Source organism: Dermacentor andersoni, chromosome 1 (assembly GCF_023375885.2).
Source record: "Dermacentor andersoni chromosome 1, qqDerAnde1_hic_scaffold, whole genome shotgun sequence".
Lineage (NCBI taxonomy): Eukaryota > Metazoa > Arthropoda > Arachnida > Ixodida > Ixodidae > Dermacentor > Dermacentor andersoni.
The window spans coordinates 133,541,891-133,563,361 of NC_092814.1; the positions used below are offsets into that span (position 1 = coordinate 133,541,891).

General features: G+C 42.5%; 1 protein-coding gene across 3 annotated transcripts in view; it reads right to left on the reverse strand.

The window, feature by feature from the left end:
• The window catches only part of Piezo (piezo type mechanosensitive ion channel component), a 237,466-nt gene that overhangs the window by 116,755 nt on the left and 99,240 nt on the right, over positions 1-21,471 (reverse strand). For 2 of the 3 annotated variants that reach the window (XM_050191503.3, XM_050191500.3), the window contains 9 exons: positions 18,580-18,729; positions 17,322-17,575; positions 14,974-15,048; positions 6,906-7,042; positions 5,186-5,359; positions 4,951-5,067; positions 4,687-4,887; positions 3,638-3,839; positions 3,459-3,560 (listed from right to left, as the gene is read on the reverse strand). In XM_050191503.3, the coding sequence (XP_050047460.1) occupies positions 3,459-3,560; positions 3,638-3,839; positions 4,687-4,887; positions 4,951-5,067; positions 5,186-5,359; positions 6,906-7,042; positions 14,974-15,048; positions 17,322-17,575; positions 18,580-18,729 (1,412 nt within the window). The remainder of the gene's footprint in view (positions 1-3,458; positions 3,561-3,637; positions 3,840-4,686; positions 4,888-4,950; positions 5,068-5,185; positions 5,360-6,905; positions 7,043-14,973; positions 15,049-17,321; positions 17,576-18,579; positions 18,730-21,471) is intronic. The other variant, XM_055062065.2, reaches the window with a different exon arrangement.

Below are 21,471 nucleotides of genomic sequence, written 5' to 3' on the forward strand. Positions count from 1 at the left end.
CAGTCCCAGGGCGTTCGGCCGACCCTGAGATGCTAATGGCCATCACAGAGTTTCCACGACCTACAGACAAGAAGGCTCTTTAGTGGTTTTAACGCCTCTGCGCTTACTACCGTCACTTCTTCGAAGGATTTTCCAAGGATCGTGGAACCACGGACGAGACTTGCACGCCAAGAGCTACCTGTCGAGTGGATGGAAGAACGACAAGAATCCTTCACAGAATTGCGCAGGCATGTGCTAACGGCTACTGTACTCTCTCATTTTTATGACCAATCTGACACAAAAATACACACAGATGCCAGCAACATGGGCCTCAGAGCTATTCTCATTCAGTGGCAATATGGTGCTGAACATGTAGTAGCCTATGCGAGCCACAGCCTCACAAAGGCAGAGGTCAACTACTCCACGATTGAAAAGGAGTGTTTGGCAGTCGTTTGGGCTATCAGTAAGTTCCAACCCTACCTTTACGGTTGACAATTTCAAGCAGTAAGCGACCATCATTCACTTTGCTGGCTTCCCAATCTTAGGGACCCTTCAGGCTGCCTTGCTCATTAGAGCCACCACCTTCAGAAGTATGAAATCACTATGGTCTACCAATCCGGACAGAAGCATAGAAATTCTGACTGCTTCTCACATGTGTTCATTCCATTGATGCCATCTGACTTGGAGCAAGATTGGCAGTTTCTTGGCATTGGCATGGTGAAGATGGCAGAGTACCAACGCGTGGACAACGAACTGCTCTTATAGGGTGCAGACATTGTCCTACAACCGATGTTACAAAAACTCACTTCTTACTGCCTCCAGTATGACATCCTCTACAAGAAGAGCTTTGAAAACCGCCAAGAAATGTTCCTTCTCGTCATCCCCACTGCAAGAATTGCAGATGTGTCATGACGACCTGTGTGTTGGACACTTAGGCTTCGCCAGGATGTTAACGCATATACACCAGAAGTATTACTTCCCACAGCTATTCTCGTCTGTTCAGAGCTACATAAGAAGCAGCTGTCACTGCCAGCGTAGTAAGGTTACATTTGTGAAACCCACCGGTCTTCTACAGCCTATGGACCCTCCTCCAGCAAGTGGGAATGGATCTACTTGGCTCATTCCCTCATCCTTTGGAAACAAATGGACAGTCACTGCCACGGACTATCTAACATAGTGCGCAGAGACCAAATCTGTATGCCGGTGAACCACTGCAGAAGTCGCCAAGGTTTTTGTCCATGAAAACATACTACGTCATGGTGCCACTTCTGCCCTAATCCCCAATCGAGGCACAGCGTTTATGCTAATTTATTGCAGGAAGTGGTCACACTGACGGAGAGCAATCATCAAAACACCACAGCCAGTCACACCCAAATTAATGGATTAACAGAGTGCTTAATTAACAGAAAGCTGGCCAATGTTCTTTCTATGTACGCTGACATACAACACAAGACATGGGATGAAATTTTGCCATATATGATGTTCTCATACAATGCAGCTGTGCAGGAGACAATCCAGCTTATGCCATTTGAACTTGTCTTCGGATGCTGTGTTATGACACCGTTGGACAATATGCTCCCAGTAGATGATGGAACCACGCGAAGTGACAATGCTGACGACTTCGTCCAGAAAGCTGAGGAAGCTCGACAGCTCACACGGAACCGCATCTGCAGCCAGCAGGGTTCCATCACTTGCCAACAGAACAGTGGCCAATGAAAAAAATTCCCCTATGATTACAATACTCCCTAATGCCAAATTTGAGCACAGCTCTATATTCGCGATATATTGAGGCATTGCACTGATCACCGCACCGACTGCCAGAGCCGCGACGCGGGGTGCTACATATAGACCGGCCCCACAGTTGCCACTTCCCGGCAACTGCAGCTTATGCAACCGTAATCTTTACTGGGAAATGCTTGCGGCAAATGCTGTGCGCGAAGGTGAGCCTCCTGGTTCTTTTTTTTATTACCCCCGGACGGCCAGCGTCGCTGCTGCCACAGGATGGATGGATGGATGTTATGAGTGTCCCCTTTTGGAACGGGGCGGTGGGTTGCGCCACCAAGCTCTTGTTATTATTCCAGCAGAACTTTTTGTTGGGCTAGTTGGTGCATGTTACTGAAGTACTGAAGCGCCAAACAGATGACACAAGAAGAGACACAGACTAGCGCTAAGCGCTCGTCCGTGTCTCTATTTGTGTTGTCTGTTTGGCGCTTTAGTACTTCAGTATCTTATTATACTGCCTAATGCCCTACCTAGGTTAAAAAAGAAATAAAAAGAAAACAATATGAACTCCCACAACCAAATTTTCTGACCACCTGTTGCGAACTTTGCTTTTGTACATCTCCGTTTTCTGTCGTTTCCCTACTCTTCTTCCACCAATCTTCCAATCACCTCTTACTAATCTCTATTGCCGGACATGTTTACTTTACCCATTGCTCTCACTGAACCCAAGGGCTTCAAGGAGGCCAGTGGTGCCTAAATCGAACGCTGGGCAGATGTCTTCACATTCTAATAAAACATGCTCCATCGTTTCCCTAGCTCTACAAATGCGCGGTCGTGAGCGCCATCTGGTGGTGCTTCAAGGTGGCTTCCTCCACTTTCCTCCTCGTGCTCTGTTCACTATGCCCTTCTTTCATTCCCCAGTGAGCTCCGCATTTGCTCGGTTATGCCAAGAGAGGATTGGGAATGCTGAGGCTCATCACAGGAACAGGCGCCTAAGAGTTGCGCTCTAAAACATACAATACGACCCCGGCAACTAAATGTGGGTGTGGACACCCGTCCGTCACAATTCCCTCAGATAAATTATAACGACAATACTTTGGCCATACAAGGTTGTCCACCACTTCATTGATGTGAAATACGAAGTTGTACCTCAAAGTATTTATGCTAGTTCGAACCGACGACAGCCGTGCACTGAAATTACCCACGTAGTATGGATGAAGCTGTAATATACTCACGAGTGAAGTGCGACATTTTGACTTTTTTTTCTCTTTCCTATTCTTTATTAACTGTTGCCATGCTGCGCCTATTCTTCCTTCTTCCTCATCTGTGACCACATGCATTTCTGAATGTGGGACGGTCATTTTTTCAGAAGGGAGCAATGACGCGAAGTATGATGCCCTCTGCAGTTGCCAGTCACCAGCAGCCAGAGTGAGGACAATGAAGTGGGCAGTTGTGCATGCTCTCTCCAAGTGTCTGCCATCATTAAAGGAAGACAATCATTTGGCAAGCCTATTTATTAACTCCGTGACAATATTTCACATATGCGTGCAGGTGTTCACACACACACTAACAGAACCACACACGCTCACCAGCCACAGACACAAGTGATACAAGTCTTACATAGCCTCAATTTTGTGATAGTGTAGCAGCACAGGATGAAGTAGTGGTGCTCAAATTCTATGAAACCAACAAGTTTACTATGAAACCAACAAGTTTATCTAAAAATATTTAGTAGCTAATCTTCAAAAAATGCTCACCAAGAATTTTTCGTGCCAGAGGTGGGTCTTGGTAGTCAGGTAGAAATAGCCACAGTGCCGTTTCTCTTAAAACCTTTTTTGATGGATCCCACCATGGATATTCTGCACACACACCAAATAACAACTCAATGTTTGCCTCTCCTTGACAGTAGTAAGCAGTAAAGTAGAGTTCAACTCACCAATGCAAAGGCCTGGGGGTAACCCAACCACCACCAAGTACTGGAGGGGCAGTACGAAGCAGAGGTACGCCACATAGAATGGCCACACCTTGGCAAGATTTCGTCGGCGTAGCAGAAACATGGCACAAAGCCACAGTGATGTCATCAGTGCAAAAACATCAAGCCGCATTCCAATGCAGGTGACCATTGTTACAAAGCACACCTGTTAAGAAAGTAACGAGAGCTTCTCAAAAACTCAACCGACAGAGAAAAATGGATAGCTAGCTACAAAGTCTAATAGCTCGATATATCAAACACCTGTCTGCATTTCAGACTAAGTGGAGCTTTATGATTTAGCTGAGTGAGGACATCATTGTTAAGTGCAGCATAGTTAAGCATGCCTGACAGACATATTTAAACTGCCACAAAGAACAAACTACTTTGTGGAAGAGTCGCATCAAACAGCAGAGTCAGACGTTCTATTATATCACTGGCTATGAAACTGTTAAGGTGTTTTCTAGGCTGCGAGTACCTTTACTAAGAAACAATGCTGTACATATGGCATAGGACACAATAACAATGCAATATTAAGAGTATGAAGTGAGGCATAAAGTATGATCAGAAACTTTATGAGATGTTTGTTTGCTCATATAGCCTGGCAGTGGCATAGGCAGGAAGGGGCTGGAGTTCAAACCCCCATGAAGGTTTCTAATAACAATATTTTGTTCAATCTTGTCAGTTGAGAGAGGATGTTTGAAGAAATGAAGAACTGCACATGTTCTCATTTGTGCCACATACGAGCCTGTGAACTTGTGGATGAAGTGGTTTTTCAAGCTCAAAGGAAAGAGAGCAATATGAATCCTACTTCATATAAAAGTTTGATATGGCCAAAGCTGGTCTAACTGATAATGCAGGAATCTTATCAATATGTGTTAACGGCTGGCAGAAAACTCCCCTCTCCACTCCAAATAAATCCAAGATACATAACTGGAGTTCAACTGAGGCACCAAAGTTAAATGTGCAAATGCCTTTGCCATTTTAGAATACCACAAAGTGAAATATCAACTCACCTCCACACCAAATTTGTAGAAGAAATAATTGAGCAGGTACATAAGGCACTGTTTGATACCATCATCAGCATTGGAGCGACTGGCTTGAATAAAGACTACACCAGGGCGTGGCTCTGGAAGCTCATGTCGTGCTCGGTAGAAGCGCTGTCTGTAACGCACCATTGCGTGTGCTGAAAATACTACTATCAGCATAATGTAGCCCTAAAGAACGGAGAAAGTCATGGTTATTACAGGCCAAAAACATGAAATTAGAGAATTCCTCACCTTACAATATGAGGTAAGATTTGTTGTCTTTTGAAACCCGATCCAAATCCTGTTGTCTATGGTAGAGTTAAATGGAGCTGGGAATTCAGTTGCATTTCCATCAAACCCAGTGACACTCTACAAGAAAAAAGCAGCAAGATTTTTAAAAAAGAAGGAAAACGCACAAAAAAGAAGTGCGTATGCAGCCGGCAATGGAAGAGCAAATGCTAGTTTTATTCACTGTCACTACACTCACTGAGCAGTTTGTGGCCCAGCCATAACGATCAACAAAGTTCAGCTGGTATATCATCTTGGCAAGCAGCAGCATGGAGGCCCACATAGAGCAGCAGTGTGTGAGGAAAAGCTGCATCCAGCGGAATGGTAAGGCCACCACAACAAGTGCCACAAATATGATGTGCACTGCACACACCTGCAAGACACCAATAAACAAGAGTTAGCAGATGCAAAAGCTTGTAGCCATATTTCAAAAGTAAGGTGTGAGAGGGGTCCAATGATTTGGATAAAGAAAGAAATAATTTGTTTTATTATTTGAATAAGTTACCCTCTATTGCTGCTTTATTTGTGCTTCAATATAAGCACATGAAAAAGAATTTCTACACAGTTTGCGTAAATCACTTTGAATGCTTCATAATGCCAATACACACCGATTTTTTTTTTTTTTTCGCTAGCCATACCTGTTGTACAGTGTTAACAATATTACTGCACTCTATAAAAATCCATGCCTGTTTAGGATAAATGATTGGTAACTGATAACTCAGTGAAAGTATTTTACATTTCAGAGGCAACTCATCCTCTCCATGTCAAATGTGAGCATGAAGAGCTGTCCACATTGCATGTCTAAAGTGCTGCTGTTTCAAATAGAGTCGAAACCACTTATAATGATACCAGTTTTAACAATATATCGGATACAAAAATGAGCAGTCGATGCACCACCAACTTTTGTATGTGTTCTATGGTGAAATAAATTGCTTAATTACTCCCATCCTGCGTTATTAGTTCTAAAAATTAAATCTGGCTACTGGGTACATGCGTTGAAAGAAAAAAAGAGCTCAAAATTATTAAACAAAAATCCAACCCGCCGCACCCGTCTGTGTACCGCACACCTTTGCTACACCCATCTTTGTACCGCACACCCCGCACGGCACGCCTTTGTCACATCGCCCTATACATCGCCGGTATCGCACGTTTCTCTCCCTTCTTCCTTCCACCCCTCCAAGGTCAGTGCAGTCAACTCATGTATCGGTAGGGTACAAGGGAGATGGGAGAGGGGCACACGAGGCAGACAATGCGTAGGGCCATGCAACGAAGGTGCGCTGTGCAGGATGCGTGGCACAAAGGCAGGTGTGGCAAAGGTGTGCGGCATGCAGGCTGGTGTGCCGGCTTGCATTTTAAAGCCAAAATTTCTTTGCCGGCCATCCCGTACTTTCCCAATTGTGGCTGCCACTTGATACTGCTGTTGCTGCTCACGCTTTCTTGCTGAATAGCTCACACTACTTCACCCACAGCAGTAAAAGGTAGAAGGGGGAAGCTGGCCTCTGCATACAGACAGCAGCGATGAGACAGGAGAGAAGGCACAGGAGGAGATGGCCTCAAGTTACGTATGCGTTGCCCATGCATTTGCACATGCATTGCGCATGTGTAGCGATGCCTGGCAACTGCATAGACCATCGCATCTGTGCCTCCAAGAGGAGGTTGGCTACCTCACACAAGTAGCGTAGAAAGCCAGCTTGCCTCTTTCAACCCCCACAACGCTGGCTGCATCCAAAGGTGCATTGCATTGCAGAGCTCCTTGTTTGGGGAATCCTTGAGCCAGATGAGAAGGTGAGAAGTTACTCTGAAAAATCTGTTCACCTAATTTAATTACCCATTACTGCCTCAAGCTTTAGTGCCAGCTAAATAATGCTACGGTATAAGTTCTGTTAGAAAATTATTATAACCAATTCATGCCAACTTACATCATATATTGCCAGAATGAAGACTGCCAGCAGCACGACTTTCATCATATGAATTTCAAGCAAACGCCAGCACACTTCGGCTACCTTGGACAGCATGATGCCAATGCGTTCAAGAGACATCCACGCAGAATCCCGGCCTTGAAAAAGAAAAATCAAATTAAATGGAGCAGAACAAGACACACAAGTTTATTACACAAGCTTTAAAGAATACATAAAACTGAAGTAAGCACAACATGTAATCTTTAATAGTACTTCATGCAATTTAGCCACACATTTTACTCTTTATTCCCCACCTGCAGCAAGTTGTTTGTTCGTCCACTTTTATCCATTAACTTATAATTTCTTTATTTCAATTAGCCAGTACAAGTAATTTCCCCTGTGTTGTCCTTGGTGTCTGTACATTGGCTTCTTATGATATGATTAATAAAAATCAGGCTCCTCAGTTCACCCTCTTTCTTCCCGTTCAACCTTGGGGGTAGTTTCCATGACAAATTTAGAGGCAGTCTCACTTTAATGTACCCCCATATTTTTTAAATCTTGAAAATGGCACCTAATTTCAGATACTATTCATCATCAAATATCATCACTCAATCCAGGCAATATAGGTACTGAGCGTGCCGGGAGCACAGAAAAAGCAGCCCTGTTATACCAGCTGGAAATGCTCTATTACAAAAAGCCATAAGTATGAAACTGCGTGTTGCAGCCAATACTGAATGGCACATCTTGCCTGGCAAGAATTTGCCATGACATACAATATCAGTATTAACCACAACGTGCCATCATTCAAAATTCGTCACATGCTCTGCCATGGGGCATTTCCGTCTGACGTAATATAGTGAGGCTGTCGTTTCTTTACTCCCATATCACTGTTTGATATTGATATTGCCTGTGTAGACCATTGAAATTTGATTATGAATATCTTGAATCAGGTGCCATTTTGAAGATAAAAAATATTTGGCCGTAATAAAATGTGACTGCCTCCAAATTTGTCATAAACAACTGCCCCCAAACTTATAATAGATGAACAATTTCTTGTCGATTTGTCTTCTGAAACTCATATTAGTGGTAAAGTATGTTTGCCTCAACTTACAACTTTCTTGTGAAAATGCGATGTTCATATTGCTCATGGCTTTATTATTTTTTAAATATCTGCATAGTCTAAAAAAAAAAGCACCCTGTATCCAAATATACAGCGGAATCTCATGAATTTGAACCTGGTTAATTCAAACGGACACTGTTGTACTGTCAAAATTATGTGTATTTGAGTGCGTGAAAATGCGTGGCAATTCGCACCAGTAAATGCTTGCAATGGTTATTTTGAACATACCGCGCCGCCAACCATGCTCTCAGCAGCGCGCCAACTCACGCGGCGGCACCTTTGACCCGACAGTGCGGTCATGTGCCGGCTGCTGCTCTCATCTCCCATTGCAAGTATTCGTATTTTGGTGCGTGTAACCAGCACCTAAAATGCAAAAACTTTAATAGTACAGTCGAGGTGCGGGTTATATGCGAATATTGCCTTGAGATGCAGCTTCACAGCAGTAAATATCTTGCCTAGATGTGTGGCTTCACAGCAGCATGTGCCGCACTGCCATGAAGTCACACCTCTGGAACACGTTACTCGCATATTTGAACAGTCACATGCGCCACTTAACATTCAATGAGCTTTATTCAATGAACTTCCCTTAATTTGACCTCCGCTTAATTTGAACAAATTTTGAGGACTGCTCGAGTTCAAATTATTGAGATTCGACTGCATTATACTACTTGTTCCTAATCTTTTTATCTTTAATTTAAATGCACAAGAAAAAAAAGAGAGAAAGAAGCTTGTGGCAGGTAGCCCAGTGCAGCCTCTTCAGCTAGGTCAATTGAGGAAGCAGACATGTGCACAAAAACTCACAATGTGCAAACACCCAGTTAACAAAATTTGACTAACTTTATAATTCACTACTTTCAGAAACATGCACCCACAGAGAAATGAAGACATTATGAAGTTATGGCATGTACATCTAGCAGGCATTCCAAGACTATCACAAGTTTTGGGATATTTATCACCAAAATCTGTGATGAAACATAGCACATGTTTGCGTTTGTGTTCCATATAGTTGGGACCCACAGTGCTAAAAAAGGTTCTCTTTATATTAAACAGGAAATAAGTGCATTTGCTGGAAGCATGTCGATACCTCAAATAAGTGCTAGTATTACGATTTCTTCTCCATAGACATGACTTCAGCATTTCCTGGCTTCAATCCTGCAATTGCAACATGTACTGTTGTGCCTGGGGGTCCCTTGAGACAAAGGATGCTTCAACGGCAGACATGCAGCTGTGGAGTGCTATTCACGCTTCCTCATTTTGTCAGGGCCAGGGAGCTGGCAACTAAATCAGCGTCACCTGAGACTAACGAGCAAGCAGTTACGTCCCGTATCTTCAGCTGTTTGACTGCCCAGAGCTGATGGGCGAGACGAGTACCCGCCCGGACTAGACTGGACCTGGCACCGACTGTGACATGCAAACAAAGGAGCTAATTTTGAGACAACAACCACCGCCCCCCATGGAAGCACACCACGAAGATCACTCTACCTAAACCTGACCCTGACAGACAGACCGTCACGCAGAGCCCACTAATTGACAAAGGGGCCAATGTTGAGGACTTCCGTAGGAACAGTGTCGACATCAAGTTTCCAGTTTGCCACGTCGTTGCCTCATATGCGGGGGCGATTGCGCAACACTGGAGGCGGAGTCCAGCGAAATGGCGTGACGTTATAGGCGGGATTTTGCGAACGGTGCGACGATTGTGATAGGCCGAGAAGAACAGTGAATTTCCTCGTCGATTGAAATGCTGAAATAAACTGGACTGTTGTGGGGGTGCTCGGACATGCAAAAACTTTAGCATGTAGGGTGCTCCGAGAGTCATGCAGTCATTTTTTGTAAACCACGATTATGTAAATTTGTATATAAACCCTTTTTTTTTCTTATCTCTTGAATGCCGCTTAGGACCTTTCTTTCTCCCAGCATCTGGCACAGCACCTGGCATGACACCTGGCTTGACACCTGGCATGGCACCAGTCATGGAACCTTCATGGCCGCTTGAACCTCAGACTTCACAACAGTGACTGGCAGCTTATGGGATTGGTTGGCATTGGTTACATTGGTGTGATGAGTGCTGTGTGTTTGCTTCTCTTTTTGCTAGACTCATTAGCGTAGGAAGTCGATAATGATATTTAGAATTACTTGTAATTTTGTTTTGCAGCCCAAGAATTGACTGGCTTGTCAGCTAAATTGCTAGAGGGGAAGAAACACAGGGTGCACTGTAAGCATGGATAAGTTTAAAATCCAACTACTCTTCGAAAGTCATGAGCAGATCGCCATTTTGGTTGGCCCTGCGAAAGGCAAAAGGCAACAACTGAGCTTTTGCAGAATGAGGAGGGGAGTTGGGAGGAGGCCGGAAAGGCCAGGAAAATTATTTCTTAAGGAAGCAGCACTGAGAAATTCTGCAGTCTCCTGATGATAGCAATATGGACGGGTTAGGTAGTGCCTGATGTTTGCTCTTCATGTTGCCAGAACTCTCTCTTGTACCAAAAGGCAGACGCTAGGAAAGTATTTTTGTGTTGTCTGGCGGGCACTGTATTGAAAATTTACTCTCTTTAAATAGCGAATTTTAGTGTTAAAGAAGGGTGAATTTTGAAGGCAAACAAGATCGCCGTGGAGAAATTTAAAGTGCAGGACCTTCTTTTAATTTGCGAGCATTCAGGCATTTCTGTTGGCTCTGCAAACACAAAAGAAGCAGTTCTCGACGTCATGAAAGCAGAAGATGTGACGGTGGAGGAAGCTGACGAGGCTGAGGAAACCATTGTTGAAAGGAAACAAAAAGCAGAGGGGTGAGAGAGCCGTGAGGATGAAGAAGCAGAAAGGTGCAAGCGTGAATCAGGAAACCGCAAGAGGCAGTGTGAAAGCATGCTCTTAGGATGGCAGAGCTTGAGCTGAAAAGTCGGGCACTTAGATGGCAGATAGCGCGACACCAACTCCACACCTTCAGGACAGACGAGGATATAGTTAATTCCCTCGCTGGCCTTGAATGAGGGTGTGAGAAAGAAGGTGTGAGCCGGGACTCGTGGATGGAGAGATTAGGAACGGTGCTCCCATTTAGTGCCGCTGCATGTTTCGTGAACTGTTTGTCAAATGAGAAAGCATGAGACTACAAGAGGGCTAAGAAGGCTTTGTTCAAGCACTTTGGTGGAGCATTTCAGGCCGACTGCGAAGGCCAAAGTGAGAGAGGAAAAGCCGAGCCTGTCAAAGGCAATGCTAGTAATGAAATGGCTAGTTTAGAAAGCTTTGAAAAAGGTGTGATGTAAGTGACGCACACACAAAGCAAAGATAGCAGCCATTTTCCCACTTTAGAAACGCAGGGCCCTTTACGCCAAGTGTGTACGAAGGCGGCAATTTCGGCCAGCCTGCCATAAAAAGCCACCTATTGCTTTTCACATAAGCCAGACCAGATGGTAAAGGAAAGGCGACCGTTTTCTCCAAGGTGGAACAAGAAGAGTTTTTCTCTGAAGAGGAGCAGTGAGAGTTTTTTCTCTAGTAAGGGAGCTTTCAGGGCAAAACCATGCGAGAGAACTCGGAAACTGATAGGCGTGTACCCTATTGAGCAGCGTCAGAGGATCAAGAAATAATTCCAGAGGCACCTGCAAGCAGTGATGAGTCAAACGTATTAATAGGCAGAAGCGAGGTGAAGGCAGTCACTGAAGAGAACAGTGGCTTTCCTGCCCTAGAATTAGTGACCGACTGCGAAGGTCAAGACAACAGTAACAAAGCTAGCCTTGATAGAGCTAGTTCAGAGAGGGCTGTAGTGCCAGTAGTTCACGCACATAGTGACAAGCATGAAGAAACAGTTGTTTCGCCATTTAGTGAGACTGTTCTGGATACAGAGGCAGACTTTGAAGGCCAGCAAGGAATTCTGCATGCTGTTGAGGGCAGTGATAGAGCTAATAGAGCTAGGCCAGCTGAAGATAAGGCTTCATGACGAGCTAGCTTGCGCAATGGTCAAACCTGGTCATGCTCTATCACAAAGGCAGACGCACTGTGGAACCCAAGAAGGCAGAGCAATTTCAAGTGCATGTGCCGATGCTGCAGGCTCTGCGAAGCATGCCAAACAGAAAAGATGTAGGTCTAAGATGAAAAAGGCAGATGCGATCGAGGTCGAGATGTCTAAAATCAAACTTGTAAAGTGCCAAGGTGACAGAGGCAAATGTGTGAAGGTCAGGATCCAGCCAGAGACTGAAAAAGGGGAAGGTAAATCTCAAGCTTAGGCGTTTGCCTAGGTCGGGGATCTATGTGATGCATGTCGCAAAAAGGAGAGTTTCGCGAAGATACAGGCTTGGTAACAGTCGCCTAACCGCATTGCGTACTGCATATTGTAAACAGAGGGACTGTAGGCTGTTACAATCGTTTTGTTCATTTGTATATGTTTTGTATTCATCTTAGTTGTGTGTTGACTAAATTCGGAATCAGACACAGCGTCCGACACAATCGCACCCGCCCGATGCCATATCAGATGCCGAATCGCACCGTATGTCTCCTACTTCACGACAGCAAGTTCAGGGTGTGATCATAATGCGAGAAAAAGAAAAATACACACTTCTTGATTGGAAAAGTGGGGGCTGCATGCATTATGCGAGTGCGTTCATTATGCAAGTAAACATGTATATGCTCTAGGTGAAAATTGAAATCTCATCAAACTCGCAATAAGGGCTCATTCATACCAACGACTCGCAGAGTTCGTGTGACCAAGTTGGTCACAAATAGTTGTAAATTATCGCTTTGGTCGAAAAGCAATTGTTTTGGGTTGCTCACCACTCAATTTTTCAGTTGCATGACTGCAGTCGCAAACCTACTGAACCAATTAGTGGCACAGGAACAGGACTTCTATCTCATTTCTGTTAAACATCCTAATGTTGAACATTAGGAGGTTTAACAAGAAACTTTAGCAGAGCCCCTGCTTACCTAAAATTCCTTCGTCATAAAAGCCTCTTATACTCAGAATAAGCTTCATCCCCTTAGGGTCCTGACCATGTTATGCTCATTAACCCTTTCAGGGTCAATGACGTAAATATACGGCGCCGCGAACAAGTTCAAAATGGTCGATGTTGTATATTTATGGCACCATCTGTATGTTTAAAAAATGCGCCAATTCCCTAACTTTTTCTTTTCTGTCATGTGCTGCCACTATGTGGGAATACAGGGAATTTTTTTCGCGCGCCTCCCTCTCTCGGTTTTCGTTGTATGTATTTGTTTTAGAGCTAGTTTGCTCCCGTGCATCTATATACTACCGCTCGCGCATTGGCGTGCGTGCGTGCGGCATGGCGGCGGTTGGGGTTTTCTTCCACGGGCGGTTTCAGCTTCTTGCGCTTGCAAAACTGATGGCTATCTCAGTACTAATCGCTCAAAGTGCGACTGCTTGTTTCTCGCTTGTTTAGTGCTCACAGGGGCGCGCATAGGAAGGATGCCGCCGTGCATGCTTTCCGTTGCATTTTTTTTTTTTTTTTTGAGACTCGCAAAAACTAATTGCCTCTGGTTGGCTATAAGATGAAGATTAGCGGAAGTTTGTCACACATTTTGCTTTTTCGACAGGCACACAACCACACAGTTTTCTTGAGTGCGCGCACCTATGCAGTTCGATTACGCTATGGATGTACATATTAGTGTAAGAGCAGGAACATTTGAGTCTTGCGAAATATTCTCATGAGCGCATTTTCAAAGCCTTGAACTATGTGTATAACAATGCATCAAATTTTTAATTCTTATAAGTGTATTTCCTTTCTTATGGTTATTCATGAATGAAGAGTACATATATATCAATGCAAAATATTTTTTTTTCACTTTACGGTCACCCTAGAAAAATTACGGTAAATTTTTTTTTGGAGATAAGTCACTAAGAAGCATTGGAATCTGCAATAAAATAAGTCTACCCTGGGCGGTCGCATATGGCAAGAAAAATCTACGCTCAAAGGGTTAAGTCTCTTCAGTTGGTACACAAGAATGCCTATTGTTTATCCCATCTAAATACAATCGTGCAGCTAGCACAAAAAAAAAATGCCATAAAATCCACCTTGTATTTGCCATTCTTTTCTCTGCACAGAAAGCTTTCTTGCCTTTGCCTTTTCCAAAATATTAACCATTAATATTCTTTGTACAGAGAGTTTGTCATACCCATGTATGTGCCCTACAGAGTCAATGCAACTGACACTACCTACCTCTTACTGCCACTCATTGATAGCATTTCTTTAGCAATGAATGTCATTATTATTGTATGTGTTATTTATACATCTGTTTTACTGTATTATTTGCGACATTACTATACATTTATATATATCTCTCTCTTTATGCAAGTCCATTTCCCTCTCTAAATCTGACACCTGAGGGCCCCCCCCCCCTCACACACATGCGTGTGCCAATGTACATACTTTGCACAGACAGGCAGACAGACACAGACACACAGACAGAAAGACAGAGAGAAAGACAGACAGATAGTGCTTGTTGCAAGGTGATGCATATCCCGTGCAGGTATAATGCCTACCTCTTCTAGTAACCTACGTAAAGAAGCATAACCGTGCTGTATGCAACAGGTGAATTTTAAAAAAATGAACTTGAAACTAAATAAAAGGAGAAAACAAAACATACAGTATACTGTCTTAAGAGAAGCAGATATTTAGTACTTGCTCCTTCATAATGGTGACAATGCACATGGGATAATGGATAGAAGATAACTGTGCAGTATCTTCTATAAAAAACTATATGAAGGAAATTAAAGCATCACATTAACATTTATTTACAGAAATAAAGCTACTTACAGTGAATGCCACAGTCAAGTTTACATTTGTTATTTGTATTATACAGCCATAGAACTGCTGCTAATTCCAACTTCCCATTGGTACTTTACTTGAGTAAATATAAGGAAAGTATAAATTATGTCACAGTAGCCATGTCGCAAATGTAACTACAGCCTCTTGTTCCCATGTCATGCTTGAAGACAAATGCAAAGCAATACAGGGCTTTGCAAATGCTTACGTCTGCGCAGGTAGCGTAGGTGATTGCCAAGGGAGTAATAGCTATAGCGATGGGATGCCCACCGCAACTTGGATTCTGTAGGCAAGTGCAAGAGTGAAGATCATGCTTGTGACATTCATACTTACAAGTAGCAGCAAGCAAGCCCAGTGACAGAAAAGGCATGTAAACTACAACAGTCATGCATCTGGTTTAGAGAAGCAGAGAAAAAAAGAATGTAAGCATGGCAGAGGCGCATGATTTAAAGCAAGCTGCATTCACAAAAGGACAAGGAAGAGCAAGTCGTACACAACATCAACAAGGCACATACTCCATGGGGTGATCATTTTTATGTAATATGGAATTTTTGAAAATTGTCTGTGGCAGATAGCATCATTCTTGCCCTTGAGCTGATTATTCGAATATGTGGACATTACTAGCTCGAGAAATCGAAACCTTTAACTAACTACAACAATGCCCTAGTTAACTTCTTAATTACTTTATGGCTCATATTGCAATTTGCGAATTGTAGCCAGTGAGCTTGCAAGACATTTATTTGAAATGAATTGCCAGGATGACACCAGTTTTGAGATATTATTCTACAAAGTGTGGGACGAATATATGGGCATTCCAGTTACTTTGTGCTGCAATGCATAAGAAAGCGTTTTGTTTAAGAAGTAAGTGAAACAACAGTGCATTTTTGCAAGTTTGATGATGCATATCTCCAAACTGATGTCATTCTGGAAATTCATTCCAATTGTATACGCCTTGCAAACTCGCCAGCTATAATCAGTAAATCGGAATTTGTGTTGTAAAATAATTAATTCAAAATATAGCTAGTGGATTTTTGGCGATTAGTGGAATACATGTGCTGATTTCTTGTGGAAGTAATGTCTGCCTCTCTGAATAATCCAGCTCAAGGACTAGAATTATGTTATCTGCGAAAGGCGATCTTTAAAAATTCCGTAAAACATTAAAATGATCACCTCATACATGTTGAAAAAACAAACAACCAAAAAACAACTAAAAGCAGCCTCAAGTAACCTATTTGTGCTGTTGAGGAAGCAATCCTCAATGTGAAATGTTATATTAATACAGAAGTTATAGTATGAATACACTGACAATATTATCAAGATGTGAACCGTGATAAATCAGTGGTATCTTGCCTAACAGTAATTTATTACAATGAAGGACTACTGGGCAGCGCCAAGTATCTAAGGCACTTCTATCCTTTTATAAGCAGAACATACATTGTTTGTCATGCTCAACATTTTATATGATATTACAAAACCTTCTTTTTCCAAGTACACTTCAATAAAAGAACCTTTTTCAAGAGTTAGGCATTCTTGAACTGAGTGACAACAGTAAGTGGGACCTCACTACTTGAAGAATTTTGGATAATGACCCTCGGCAGTGGCTTAGCTGTTAGGGTGTTGCACTGCCAAGCACGAGGTCGTGGGGTCAAATCCCGGCCGTGGTGGCCACATTTCGATGGGGGTGAAATGCAAAAACGCCCATGTCCCATGCGTTGGGGGAAAGTTAAAGTTCCACTGGTGGTCAAAATTAATTTGGAGTCCCCCACTAAGGTGTGCCTCATAATCAAGTTGTGGTTATAGCACGTAAAACCTCAGAATTCAATTCAATTTGGATAATGAAACATTCATATAATTATGCTTGAATTATCCCCTTCCCCATAAAACAAAAAAAATTAAGTTCCAAGCATGCAATTTTATTATAAAACCAACCACCATCATTCCACCCTTTACCACACCATGAATTTCGGAGGTAAAAGAAAGTTCGAGGAAGAATTCGGAGAAGAAAGATGCTGGACTTGCAACTTTTCTGGCCGATTTCTTCCTCAAACTTTTTTACTGTTGGACGTCATAATGCATTACTCAGTGAACTAATTAGCCTATCACTTACCTTTAAATAGTTTACTCTCTTCCCTTTCTTGCATGCTTTCTGCATATGAACACCAGGACAGTTTGCAGCCATCTGTTTTCTACCACTGCACTTGTAAGAATTACCACTAACTTGATTATCAACATTTGACATTTTCTTTTATGTGAACTTGAGGTAATCAAATCTAATTTATCTAGTCTCATTGAGGTCAAATTACCCAATGCTGAATGTACTATTTCTTGTTATAGAAAAAAATAATAAACAATGTTTTATTGCACATTCTTTCAGGACACAATTTTTTTACCATGAAGACTCGCTCACAGTACAGATTTCAATTTGCAGTCTCAAAGGGACCGTGAAACAGTTAAATCACCAAGATGAACGTATCAGTACATCTTGGTGAGAAAAAAGAAACTGCAACGTTTCGAGGTCGCAGGATGGATCCAAAGGGAACAGCAAGTACCACTTACTCTTAGGAGAGGCAGCATCTTCTGGTGGTTGTGACTGGCTAACTTTAGCAACACGCGGTACCACTGTGGCAGGTGTGGCCACCTCGTCAGAATTTTCAGCATCTGAGTGGCGGCGTGGTGGGCTAGGTGCTACCACTGGAGGTGGCGCTTCCACTGGAATAGTCACATCCACTGTTTGAGTTGTAGGCACAACTTGGGGATGGGGCCTTCCTTCAGTGGCACCTGGCTCATCTTCATTGCTATTTGGATGGTTGCTGCACAAGAATGAAGAATCTCTCTTCCCATCTGCAAACTTTCGTCTGTGAAAATACTCGATTTTAACTTTACTCATCACGTCTTTTGTAACAAAGACTGCAACATTAAATAATACACTTGGGTAAGGATGATGATAGACCCGCAGTGTGTACTTAAGCCTTTCCCAACAATAACTGCATTACTTTGTTCTTTCAGTTACTGGCACAGCATGCAGTAAAAAAATGGCAACAAACTGCACTGCTTGGCAACAAACTGCACTGCTTGGCAACCAGTGGTTGTGAATTTCTGACGGCTCTAACAAACTGCTGTCACCTCAAGAGCGGGAAATTACAGGTCTCTCTAGAATGTAAAGATTATGGTTGACCGATGGTCGTATTTATTTTTCCCAGCCTGCACTATACTCCATTCCATACATAGCAGTCAATGCTGTAGAAGCTACGCAAGAAGTTCGGTCAAGAAAAGTTACCACTCCGCGCATTCCGTCTATGCTTCATTGGGCTTTCTGTCCATGCCTCGCTGCGCACCAACCAGTGTTCACTCGCGCGAGCATGCACGTGAGGGTTCTCGCGACAGGTTGCAAATAAAAAAACTCGAAAAGAGCAACAACAATTAAAATGATCTAAAACAATGTATTAGCAGCCATACACCACAGTGTATGGATTAAACAAGGGTTAAAACTTGTTTCATTCGATTACTTAGCCTAAAAACAGTTGTGCACAATTGTGGTAAAAAACATCAAACTTGAACCCAGTGCGAACGAAGCCACTGCAATAAGTCCCTCTAGCCTCCACAGTGTTGACTGTTATATATAGAACGGAGTATAGGTACTGGTGTCTTCAATGTTCCCTACCTTTCTGGGAAGTGAAACATTGTGAAAGGAAGACTTGATTTTCATCTCTTCCTTAGTGCAACAAAACTACACTGAAAATCAGGCTGTGTAGAAGTGCACAACTATTATTCATGGCAAAAAAAGCTTAAAGGAAAAAAATAGGCATCTGCTCACCGGTAGTTGTCTTCATTGAGCTTAATAAACTCCTGGTGAAAGTAATGCAGCTGGATGATGGTAATTATAAGAAAGAAAGTTGGTGTCAGTAGTTTGAGGAAAAGAGTGCCAGGATCAGACTGGTACACCTCCAGACCAATGTCCTTTTGGCTGAAAAATTATAAAACATTATATGAATTCGATCAGTGGAAAGAAAAAGTACACATTATGAAGTTGCAGTAAAGAAAGAGAAAAGAAGAAAACATCACTGTTACACTTATGAAAATATTAGGGATGATTAATAAAATTTAGGATCAAATTAAATCCAGTTCAAGAATCTTCAATGGTGAGCAGCCAAGTAAACATGAATACCATTCATTTGCTTTTAGGATTTGTAAAAAATATTCACTAAGGAAAGTTTTGAATAGAATGAGGGCAACACTCAACTTCAATCAGCCCAAAGAACAGGCTAGTTTTAGAATGGGATATTCAACAATAGGTCACATCTGTGTCATCAATCGGGTAATTTATAAATCTGTAATATAACCAACCACACTACATGACCGTTATATATTAGGGAAAGGCACTGTAATCAGTACAGACACCAGTAGTCATGGAAGGACTGAGTGGTCAAGGAATGGAGAAAGCATATGTAAATGCCTTAGGAAATATCTAGACCCCATAGCCACCATATTTTTTCAGAAGTGGAAAAATAGCTGCTAAGGAGATTGTCATGTAAGGAGATATTCACAGTGTTATTTACCACATGCTTGCATGAAGTAGTATAACAGAAATCCTAGGTTCAATGATTGCTCAGTATTCAAAATGCTAGCTCAGTGGCTATGGCATTGCACTGCTGAGCTTGAAGTTGTGGGTTCAATCCCGGATGTGGCAGCTGCATTTTGATGGGGGCGAAATGCAAAAATGCTCGTGGTGCTGTGCATTGAGTGAACATTAAAGTACCCTAGGTGGTCACAATTAATCCGTAGTCCCCTACTACAGCATGCGTCATTAATCAGATTGTGGTTTTGGTACATCAAACCCCAGAATTAAATTTTTAAATGCAAGAGTGGGAAAGATTAGGGGTAGGAATTGCAGAGGAATACCTCAGCAACCTACAATTTGCACATGGCATCATCTTGTTGAGCAACGCTCATGATTACTTACAACAAATGAATCAGCACTTGAACCAGCCGAACCTAAAGGTAGGTATAAGGATTAATATGCAAAAGACTAGCAAGGGAACAAGAGCTTGTGAGTCTTAGTCTCTTGAAGCTGTGCAGGAATATTTTTATCCATGCTAAGTAAGCACAGGGGACTCTGATCATGAGAAAAATTTTCAGATGGTTAAGAATGGGTCGGAGCACATATGGAAGGCAATTTAGCTCATGAATGGAAGCTTACTGACACCCTTGAAAAGAAAAGTATACTATAGATGTGTTCTACCAGTAAGGCTGTGGGAGCTGAAACTGAGTACACCAAGGAAATTTGAGAAGGCTAAGGACTGCATGAAGTGGAGTTGGGCAGTTCATGCAGTGTATTAAGCAGATGATCCAGTGGCTTATCAGGGCAACAGAGTGGGTACTGGGGAAGGAAAACGCAGTCGAGGATGGCAGAAGATTAGGTGATATGATGAGATTAGAAAATTTTCAAGCAAAGGATGGAGCTGGCAGATGATGCAAGATGGGTAAGTAGCAACTGCTTGGATAGACCTTTGTTCTACAGTGGACATAAAACAGGCTAATTGATAAAAAATACTAAATGCAAAATATTGGTTAGTCTTCATAGAAAAAAGAGGCGTTTAAGTTCTAGTATTTTCATATGGCTGCTCCAACACTCAAATTTTGGTGCAGCACATCTCAAGCTCCAAATCTAATCTGGAGAAAGTTCACACAAGCTGAATGCTCAAGAAATGTTCAGAGCAATCTTGTGTAACAAACAAAGTGAATGTTCAGTGTTAAAATAATTATTAGCAATGTTTCAGGCAATTCAATTAAACCAATCTCCACCACCTTTTTCCTTTGTCAAGGCACATTTGTACTCTGATATCAAAGCAGCTGCTGGCGCTATAATTTTATGCCAGTGCAGCACTACTCTGAACATAGCTTTTCAGCATAGCTAGCATGCCCACCACCTGAACTGTGCTCATTTGTTGCCATTATTCTGTGGAAGAAAAAAACAACTAATTCTCAGCATACTTACATCCTGAGAATGTAATGTTTTAAGCGGACTCTATGTCAAGGGTCCCCACAAAGAAGATATAGCACAACAGCCATGAAGCTGTGTCATCACAGACAATCTGTATCCTGACCAGCTTACTTGGCTTTCTGCTGTTTTAATTCAACGAATATCAGGTGTTGCGACATGTATTTTTTGCACACTCACAAATGCTGCTGGTTAAATAGTACTACTCTTATTGCTGCAAGTACACATGATAAAGAAACAAAGCAAGCCCAAGGCACATTGAAGGGAATCTACTAAAAATAGTGGGCATTAAGTATAGATAAAATTCAAGCAAACAAAATTCTACAGGAATTTGAAAAGCCACTTAGCACCATGAAAGCCCACCACTACACACTCTTAAAGAAGTTTACACCCTTTGGGTCGTATCTTGTCCCACAACAATAATCGTCATCTGTCTTGCCCGCATTTCCTTTCTTTAACGCTGCGAACCCAGTACTTCTAAGTCACAAACGGCTTGCACGTTAGCATGACACAGCATTCGTGACAGGAGAGTAGCAAGCACTGACTCTTCAAAAAAGGAAACACAGGCAAGGCAGATGACTATCAATGACTATCAATGACTATCAATTTGAAGGAATAAGAAATAAGGGCTGCACCTTCTGTGTTATACATGGGCCCCTAAAATTAACAAACCAAGGCCAGATGCTACATGGCTGGGCTAGTTAGGCT